The sequence below is a fragment of the Lineus longissimus genome, chromosome 7, assembly GCF_910592395.1.
Source record: "Lineus longissimus chromosome 7, tnLinLong1.2, whole genome shotgun sequence".
NCBI lineage: Eukaryota > Metazoa > Nemertea > Pilidiophora > Heteronemertea > Lineidae > Lineus > Lineus longissimus.
In genome coordinates this window covers 14,241,184-14,251,751 of record NC_088314.1, presented here as the reverse complement: position 1 = coordinate 14,251,751, position 10,568 = coordinate 14,241,184, and the positions used below count along the sequence as shown (strand labels likewise).

Below are 10,568 nucleotides of genomic sequence, written 5' to 3'. Positions count from 1 at the left end.
CGGTAGTTGATAAATGCTGCACTCCCGATTTTGGATTTTGGACGCTTGACGCTGCATCATCGGCCATGTCGATTTAGGGGAATCGACGGAATCAACGAAAACTGGTCTGTAACCGATACAACTTGGTTCCCATCATGTATCTGTATCGGAATCCCGTTTGGGGAAATACCCGATTGGTTCAAGACTCTACACGAGATAGCAGGACGAATTCGCTGGTGTTGATCATATTGATACAAAAAACATCTCACGAACTTGTGTTCTGGGTTTAGTTTATAGACAGGCCTAAGCTAGTATCGCTCAAAACCAGACTCTGTGGTCGCCTCGAAGTGCTCGTTATAGGAGCGTACGTTCATGTATTACATGAGTGACGTGAGGGGCGTGGTTACAGTCTAGGCTAATATTAAGGCTTAGGTCTAGGGGTTTTTGTCACGCGCAAGGTACCGGTATAGTGACACCTTGAGAAAAAACAGGTCTATGGCAATCCACCTTCCCGCGTTCGTTCCCCTGCCCCCTATGACTTTTACCCATTGACAATTTCCATATAGGCTATCATCCCTTCATTAACTGCTCCCCATAGCCTAATGTACATTACCTCCCCAGATTTTTACACGCCCCTGACTTCTGCCCCCTATTTTTGTATCTCTTGATCATTAACAAACCTTCTCTACCTACATTAAAATCGTGAACAATCGATGACCGAAAACACCGATCTGTTCTGATTGGTCCTTCTAAACAGCGTCCACCAGCGTACATCAGCGCCGACCAGCGTCCACCAGGTTTAAGTCAGGTATAAAGTCATCAAAATAAAATTTAGTAGCCATAAACGTAATAAGTACACCATAAAACACAATCCCTGAAAATGTTCATGAAATTTGGGTGTAAGATAAGGGAGATGTTGTCTAAAATCGCAGGGCTCATATATCCTGTTGTATTGGGAACCCTATCATTTCCTCCAAGTCAAATCCAACACAGCCGCTGACTGGGTGGTGGACGCGGGTACATGTCATGAAACGATCAGGAAATTTTTAAAATGTCCTGCTTATTTCGTTTATGACCATTAGATTTTATTTTGATGGCTTAATATGCATTTAAACCTGGTGGACGCTGTTTAGTATGACCCGTTCTGACAGGAGAATGGCGATTCCCAGAAACAACCTCGTCTGCATGTAATATAGACTGAGCTCGTCTCCTAACTGTATATCACACAGTTCAAAATCATAATAGGTAGGATGGGGAACAAGTCCACGAAAACAATACCTCGCAGACCTTTTTACAAGCCTGTCAAGGGGGTAAATTTACTTCTCGATAACTATAGCGATTTATAACATTCAAATAGCCTGGGAATGTTGCATTTATTGTTAGTAATAACATTCTTTAATTGCCAAGCGATTGTTTATGCAGTTTTAGCATTGTTCCCGTAGAGTTTCCGTTGATTCTGTTTATTCCGTCGATTCCGTTAAATCGACATGGCCTGTATCATCGGATTGCATCGCCTGGATTCGCCTCAAGTTCATAGAACCACAGCGGGCCTTATCGATTTGACTAGAACTTAATGGACGGGAACGGGTGCTATACATCCTCATGACCAAACGCTATGTGACCCAAAAAAATAAAACAATCGTGGTCTCGCTGTCTAGTAGCAGGGCTGCTATCTGTGCAATCAGAATGAAGTTCCTCTGATATCATGAATTAAAGCTGTTTCTGCCGAACATTGCGATGAATTTTAGCCTGGTGTGTTGACCGGCGTGTCGCCAATCATTCAAATCCTAAAACTGGAAAAATATTCCAACGTCTTATTTTGTCTCATTTTGTGCGAACTCTACCAACAGCGTAATGTGGGGCGTAATTCGGCGGCCATGCTACATGTACTCGAGTGATGCGGCTAATGATTAATATCATCAGTAATGAAGCCAAGCTCAGATTTCATGCCAACATGCTTGATGTCATAAGATCTTAACATTGAAGCTTCACATTACCAAAAAGGTAAATTTGTGGAACCGAAAGTGAAAAAACGTGCCCGTCTTTACTAGTTCTAAGATACAGCTCACTTAGTCTACGACAAAACAGATCAGGGGAGATTCTCTCGATCCGACAACGCAGATTTCCATTCCACATATACTCGCAGGCGTAAGAAGATATCAAAATCGACCCTCCAACAAGGTCTACAGAAAACACTTAACCCGGATATAGAGGATAATGTGAGGTGAATATGACTGTATATATGTAAAACGCGTACCTAACGAATATAAATATTTTTTATTTTGACCACTTGGAAAATTACAAAGTTCAAAATCTCAGTAAATAAGACATTTGATAAATAAGGCTGCGCGTCAATTCAGTGTTTATTTTCATAGTTGGATAAATATTGTATTTTAGTTTAATGTTTTTTAAGTGAATTTGATAGGAGGACTTGTCGCATTTATTTTCTGGCGTCCTATATTTTCACACGGGGTGGAGCAAGAAATGGCGATTCGCAGCACACGAGAGACGGTTCGAGGTCTTATGCGGGCAATTTCTGCTACAACGTAAGTGATCTAACCTACGCAACATTTCGAAAGTATCTTCTAGCAATACTTTCCAGGTTAAACGTCAGTTTGGGGATCGTCATCAGTCCCATTCCGCACAAACAGCGGATGAAAAATGAGTCTAAAGTCCACATCTCATGATCTTATCCCTTTTGTACAATTTTTACACAATGGCAACGTAATGAATTGCACAAATACAGGGCTTACCCATTCAATGTTCACATTCGAATGTCATGTTTATGAGATTTTCCATAACTCACATGATCCCAGCTGGGGTAGGCGGGCTGAATCAAACGATCGCCAGCAAATGTGTTCTAAATAAATGTCAATGGTAATCGCCACAGTAACCAAGAACGTGACGGAGACTAAATTGTCTTTCATGCTTTGACAGAAAGTAACCCAGCCAAATTAACCCCTCATTTACCCTGAAATACCCTACAAATACCTCACAGTACATTAGCTAAGGGTAATTTTTTAGTAGGGACTGTCAAACTTTGATCTGATTCTGTTTAAGTACGATTTTTTCTTTCAGATGCAGATGTCCCGCTCATGCTCAGATGGACCCCCGGGCTACTCCAGGTAAAATGCTTATGACATTCATAATTACAAAACAATGCAGATTACAAAAGCAAAATATCTTCTGGGTTCATGCATTGTTAGATAGTGTGGACACACTGTATTTGTGTCAATGTGTGGTGCCGTGAATAAAAAACAGGGCCAACTTGAAAGTTGAATTCTACTGCCCCAAATATCTTATCTTTATCAGTTTATGAGATTGTTCATGTCTCATATCGGAAAACAATACGTTTTTTCAAGCTTATTGTTTGGCTAAACTGAACTGTATATTGCCAAACAATTTCTTCTCCACTGTTTGCTATACATCGTTTTTGGCTCACCTGTCTTGAGGACAGGGGAGCTTTATAGCGATAGCGCGTTGTCCGTCATCCGTTAAACAATAGTGGCACGCTTCTTAACCGCTGGACCTAGAATCTTTAAACTTAGTGTGTGGGTCTCTTGGGGCAACAGTAACTTGAATACCGAATTCGGCGCGATTTGATTATTGTTCTGGCATATAGGGGGCGCTTTGTGAAAACCTTATTTGGCCATAACTCCTGAACGCTGCTAGCTAGTATGACGAAACTTTTATCGTGGGTTTATCTGGTGAGAATGCATCAAATACAGTTCGGGTTTTTGATTTGACGTACTTTTCAAGGTCACAGAGGTCAAAGTTGGAAAAAACAAAAAATGTGGCAAGTTTTGTCATTGTTTTACATAGCAACTTCAAAACCTAGAAAAATGTATGACAGGAAGACCTTCTCCGGGGTTCAAAATTTCAGCCCGTTCCAACTTCAGATATGGCCTGACCACAAACGGATTCAAGTGCTATAACTCAAAGGCAATTTGATCTAGGGTGTTCATATTTGATAAATTATCTCAGTATGACCTCCAAGCGCATGCTACATTTTGGCAAGGTCAGTTTTCAAATTTGACCTGGACACGAAAGTAGGCCTAATCTAGCCAATGAGTCAAATCATAAACACAGCTGTTCCCCATATTTCATCTGGCCTAAGTTGAGAAAGAAAGTAGAGTCAAAAAAATTATTATAATTCTGTCAACACTTATGACAGAGGAAACAATCTTTGATTGATGCCGGGGATTGATGTAGGTTGTGTTGGTTGTTATTCCGATTCCTCTTGTGTCAAGATCATGGACAACATGTCCTTGCCCCTTGCCCTTACCCTAGTGGTTGCCGTGTCTGTCTAACCCTAACCCACCTGAGCCTACTTTTCAAGGTCACAAAATAGCGTATGTTGGCTGATGTCTACAGGTGAGCACAACGGCCCTGGCCGCTTCATTTCTGGTTCTATTCCAGTCCTCAAGGTCAAAAGCAGCGCTAGTGACAACAGAGAATATGCCTTTGAGGTAAGGGTTAAGGTTGATCCACCGTGCAATATTGGATTTGGGGCAATATGTTGCTTTGGTAGGATACTGCATGTCTTTTAATCACAAAAGACATGCAGCATGCTTAAAAATCAACACTTGCTTCCAAAGTACACACATGCACAAACTATATGCTTTTGTGCACTCTTATATAACCTCTCTAAGGCATGTCGCCAAAGGTCTCTCTTGGATGCGGTATTTCCCTTGCTCTTCTGTACACTCTGGATAAGGAACTTCAGTTTACATCTCATTTGAAAGATATGACAGTCAAAGTTAGTGAATTGTCCTAGGTCACAAACAAGGTATCATCGTTTCATATTTGAGGCTTAGATTGTCTCCATAGACTCTGATTCTGTCCTACAGATGGCGTGTTCAAACATCAGATATGGCGAAGGCGTCACCCAAGAAGTCGGCCTGGACTTCATTAACATGAAGGCAAAGAAGGTCGCACTCTTCACAGATTCCAAACTAGTCAATCTTCCACCTGTTAAAGTTGCAATTACGTCCCTGGAACAAAATGGCGTCAACTATCAACTGTACGATAAAGTACGCGTGGAGCCTACTGACGTCAGGTAGGGTTTCAAATTGATGAAAGTCAACTAAAGAACGTGGAAAGACTGAAAGAAATTTAGTAATTTGAAAATTAAAATTGTGAAAATGAAGCTCCTCATGATTATGAAATCCGAGAGTGGATTGTCAGTAAGAAACATAATATGAATAACTTGATTACATATCGCAATGTTTTCAGTTTCAAGTCTGCCATAGAGTTTGCCCGTGCTGGTAACTTTGACGCGTATCTGGCGGTGGGCGGTGGTTCCGTCATGGACACATGTAAAGCTGCCAATCTCTATGCAACAAAACCTGACGCGGAATTCTTAGACTTTGTCAACGCTCCTATTGGGAAGGGTCTCCCGGTAGAGCATGAATTAAAGCCCTTGATTGCTGGTGAGTAAGTCACATGGCGGTTGTATTCCTATAATGTTTCATAAAAAATAGCAACATCTGTACACGACCTAAGGACATTATGTCCCCACTACAACACACACTAGGATGAAGGAAGCCCTCAAGCAATTATTAATATCATATAATGGAAATGCTGTCAGCAGGGGCTGCACATGTGTGGTCTCTCGTAAAACGTTATGAAGTGGCAAAATGTGACATAAACGTTTCAGGGCAGCGGCAAAAATTGGGGTGGACTGGGACGAGAATCAATTTTTCAATATCACCTGGCCTTATCAAATTATTAAGTGTTTTACTTCTTTTCAGTGCCAACAACCTCAGGAACTGGTAGTGAAACGACTGGCGCTTCTGTCTTTGACTACATTCCCATTGGTGCTAAAATAGGAATTGCCAACCGTGCCATACGACCAACTCTTGGGATCGTTGACCCTCTCCACACTCTGCACATGCCTGAGCGAGTGGCTGCATACAGCGGTTTCGACGTTCTTTGGTAAGATGTCGACACTCTTGCTCTACCAGTGCCAAGTTCATAAAAATTCTGTCCATACGATTACCCTGCGTTTGAAGAGTTCAGATACAAAAGTCACTCAAATCCATCCTGAGCAAACTGAAAGAACTATAGTAAAATGAAACTGACAGTACCGCAGATCTAGATACCAAGCATTTCATTGCAGACCTGCACTATCCTATAGCATTCCGCGATGATGAGGTCACTGCAGCTGCTGCCCTCTATTTCCCCATCGCTGAATTACAGGCAATGTCGGACAAACATGCGGTTTCGTAATGGATCCAGGCTTTCTAACTAGGGCAGTTAGATTCAATCTGGCACATGTCCGAGTGTTGGAAATACTACATAATTGTTCTGAATATTTCTCTCTCTGACACTATGGTATCATTCATGCTAAAAACAATGCAGGGTCAAAGATAATTGACTTTGAAATAAGCTCAAATGCGTAGAAATAAGTGTCGATGTCCGACTGTCAATATATTATGCAAATGACCTTGTGAGATATAAATAGTAACTTCACGGAATGCTATTGGGACTCAAGTGACAAGATCTAACTATCAGTGTAAAAAAAGCTTGATATTGTCCATGAGGATTTGTAGTATAATGTTTGATACCTCTGAATAACTTTAATATCAATCTCTCCAACATTGTAGCCATGCCCTTGAGTCCTACACAGCTCTTCCATACCTGGACAGAAGTCCCCGGCCCACGAACCCCAAATTCAGACCAGCATTCCAGGGAAGCAACCCCATCAGCGATGTCTGGTCGAATCACGCACTCAGGGTAGTTGCAAAGTATTTCAAAAGGTATGATATCTGATATTGATGATTTGTTAAGGACACATGCACTTAAGGTCGCAACTTAAATATATATATATTTGAGGATATTTCAGCGCTGTTGTTCTTGTACGATGCTCCCAAGTAGAAGAGACATCCAACCCTCCACTCTGGCAGGAATTTCCTTTATGGAGTGGTGGTTGACATACTCGGCCCCTTGCAACACTGGGAGTGATTAGTGGGTGGGTAGGTGACCAAGAAATAGAACAGTTCCAAAGCATTATCATAAATATCACATATAAAATTTGTGACACCAACGTTAACCTTGACTTGTAGTTTCATGTGATGGAGATTGATATTTGCAGTTGAGTATAATCAATCAAACTACAGGGTGGTTCAGAATTATTTTCCCTTCCACAATAGAATTCGTTTGTGTATCCATTGTTTGAGGGAAAACGATTCCGGGCCATCCTGTAGTGTTTTCAATTGTCTTTATATCCACAGAAATGAACTGTTTGTTCTTTTTAAAGTTATTCAAAGGCGGGTTTTAGTCAGTTTATGCATTAACCACATTAATTTCAGGTCTGTGTCAGATCAATCCGACATGGAGGCCCGTTCACAGATGCATCTCGCAAGCGCATTTGCCGGTATCGGTTTCGGAAATGCAGGAGTACATTTATGGTAAGAGTAATATTAGTGGCCCGTTTTGAGCTGTTAGACATTAGTTAATATTTGCGGCTTTTGGTCCAATTTCAGAGCTGTAAAAATGACCAGTTGGACATGGAGGCTCGATCCACTGTGCATCTTGCTTCTGCATTGTGGTATAGGGTTTTGGAACGCAGGCTGTCATCTAAATCAGTGTTGGTGAATGGTCTCCCTCCTAGTAACAAATTCAGACCAAACAAACTGTTATGGAATTTTTATAACAATTGTAGATACAAACTGCAACAACATCAACATTAACTTCTCACTCACCACACAACATGCTCTTACACCACAATGACTTTGACCGTGCCTCCATTTTCAGCCATGGTTTGTCGTATGCCATCGCTGGAGGTGTGCGGACCTATCAACCTGATGATTATACCAAGGATCACCCAATTATTGTAAGCATTCTCTCCGCTGATATGTGTCGCCGAACGATCAGCTTTCATCAGTAAAAACAAAAGCAAACGTGTGGTTAAAATGGTTGATATTAATGTCCTTTGAATTCGAGATTATTTTACTTTCTTATCCAGCCTCATGGTCTGTCTGTCGTCCTGACTGCTCCGTCTGTCTTCAAGTTCACCGGTTCATCTTGTCCGGAGAGGCATCTTGAAGGTGCAAAAATCTTAGGTGAGTTATCATCAAGATTTCTCATCAGTTAATAACTTTATGGCTCGCCAGGCATGGTTTTGCAAAATCTCCTTAACTTGGTTCGCGATCGTTTCTGCAAATCGCCGATGTGAAGATTATGCATGGAAAACATGCGACGCCCTTCACTTGGTGATGGATTAAAAGCATTATTGAGACCATAATGTAAATTTTGAGTCTGAAACAGACTTTTTTATACTCATCTACCATGTGTTTGGAAATTGAAATGTGATCAGGCTGCTGAGGCCAGCTGCCTAGCTGGGATTGGAAATTTGGTTCTGGTGCCCCAGGTTCTGCTTGGCACCCCAATCATTGAGTAGGTGGAACAAAATTGACGCCTGTGTTGGAAGTCCATAAGGACGTAGTTACGCCGCTATTCCATTGTAAAACATGTCGCATCTTGCAGGCGTTGATGTGACAAACGTAAAGTTGGCCGACGCCGGCCTCGTGCTGTCCGAACGAATGAGAGAAATTATGCAGGATATGAAGATAGAAGATGGTTTGAATGCGGTCGGGTTCACCAGCGCCGATATCCCCCAGCTAGTCAAGGGCACACTTCCACAGGTATGTCACATAAACTGAGATTCATTTGAGGTGCGGATTCAAGGGGGAGGCACACCAGACGCATGACCCCCATATTCTTAAAAATCGTTGAAATAGACCATGAAATTTTGGAACACTCGAGGTTATTTGATGAGATATGCAGTGCACACACCCTCTTTTTTCAGCTCCTTGATCAGCCTCCTGATTTTTATCAGTATCGTGGTTGTCTTGTGCTCTGTTCAGGCGCGAGGCACCCCAGAGAACCTTGATGCTGTCGGTCGGGATAAGAATACTCTAAATAAATGCTCATGAGAGCAAAGTCATGATATGGAATATTGCTCCTGGTATGTTTCGTAACTGTTCTCTGTCCTTTCAGACGAGGCTCACGGCTCTATCACCGCGGCCTCAATTGGAGGAGGACTTGGCCATGCTCTACGAGACCTCGATGAAGATCTACTAGAATTGATTACTGCGAACAATTACAAAATGCTCGATAGAATAGTTGAGCAGGTTTATGCAGGTTGCAACATTAAACAGAATAAATAGGTTTAATGCAGGGTTGAGCTGTTATCTCCACTCAGTAGTTTATGCAGGACACTTTCAATGAGACATTGGATGATTCACATATAAAGGACTAGAAAATGCTCTTGTTTCAGTTTTGTGCAGAAAGGTACATGACGTGTTTCGTAAAATCTTTTACTAGTTTTTATTCATATAACCCATTGTTTTTACTCTCTGATCATAACGAAATGTCAATGCTTTATTTATAATTACGCCAAAATTAGACTGATGAATTGATAATCACAGCAAAAATAATGTTTTGCAATATAACGTGCCACTATTGGCATCAAGACACGTGATATTTTACAGTCTCGCATCTGTGATTTGAGGTCAGCCCAATATGGACACGATTCATTTATATCCTACTGGTCCACTGGAGTTGTCCGTGGACCTTTCTCAGCCCTGAACCTGGGATACTTATTGATGGTGAGGTCATGTGATAATTGAACTTAAAGGAGGAGTGTGTCGAGATAACGTTGGTGAACAATTACGATGTTTATAATTTTGTGAAGTATAATGTTGATTTTACTGGAATGCAATTATAATAATGGTTATATATCATTGTGCGTTGTTTAAGAGAATACAGTTAAGTTGTCTTCAATGTGCCGGAGAGCGATGCCGAACGCATTGATATGATAGAGGCTGATGGAGAGATGTTCAAAACTATTTGTGGTGCTCTAAATGCGGATGATGTAAGAGCTGGCAAACTACAAAGGCAAGGGAGGAAGTCAAAGTCCGACAAACACCCAAGGAAATTAATTGTAGAAATCGAAGACACAAGGTAAAAAAAAGGTGTTGTTCTCAGAAAAAGACGGAATTTGAAAGACCACCCGGATCCAGTGATGCAAAAGATTTGCATTAAGAAGAACCTCACCCCTATACAACAGAAGTTAAAGTTAGACGACTTTCAAATTTGGCTTTAAATGTTTAAGTTTGAACGCAGACAGTTTGGTTAACAAAACCACCGAATTAGAACTCGTGGCAGAAAATACAGATGCTAATATAATTTGGATCTCATTTTATTGTAATGAAAGGTAGGCCTATATCTCTCCTGTTTTGCAATTTTTTCAAACTTCTAATATGCATAGCATTCATAAAAGTCAACCAATGCTTCTATTTAGCAATAATCTCCATGGTCAGTTCATTTAGATGACTAGTAGGCTGTTGCTGACTAGCTTATAAAACGAGAACATAGGGTTTTCCAATTCATAGGCCTAGCCATCATTCAGTCAGCAGTTTAATTAATATACAATCACAAGGTGGATCTAAAGTCAAGGGGTTTTCTCCAAGGCAGGAACATTCCAAGCTACTCATTAGAGTGTAAAATAATGAATGAATTGCCGATACTGTATTCGCAGATTTTAAGCAGAGTCAGCGCTCAAGGAACTTTTATGGATGCCT

General features: G+C 41.1%; 1 protein-coding gene across 2 annotated transcripts; it reads left to right on the top strand.

Moving 5' to 3' along the window:
* Positions 1-2,333: 2,333 nt before the first annotated feature.
* LOC135491261 (hydroxyacid-oxoacid transhydrogenase, mitochondrial-like) lies at positions 2,334-9,728 on the top strand. 2 transcript variants are annotated; one of them, XM_064777004.1, is made up of 12 exons: positions 2,334-2,525; positions 3,058-3,104; positions 4,399-4,448; positions 4,830-5,038; positions 5,215-5,411; positions 5,733-5,916; positions 6,588-6,740; positions 7,293-7,391; positions 7,738-7,816; positions 7,949-8,045; positions 8,470-8,627; positions 8,983-9,728. In XM_064777004.1, the coding sequence occupies exons 1-12, from the start codon at positions 2,464-2,466 to the stop codon at positions 9,064-9,066; spliced, it is 1,419 nt and encodes a 472-aa protein (XP_064633074.1). In that variant the 5' UTR covers positions 2,334-2,463; the 3' UTR covers positions 9,067-9,728. The 2 variants fall into 2 exon arrangements, with proteins under 2 accessions (XP_064633074.1, XP_064633075.1); XM_064777005.1 differs by lacking the exon at positions 4,399-4,448 and having other exon boundaries at positions 2,352-2,525.
* Positions 9,729-10,568: the final 840 nt, after the last annotated feature.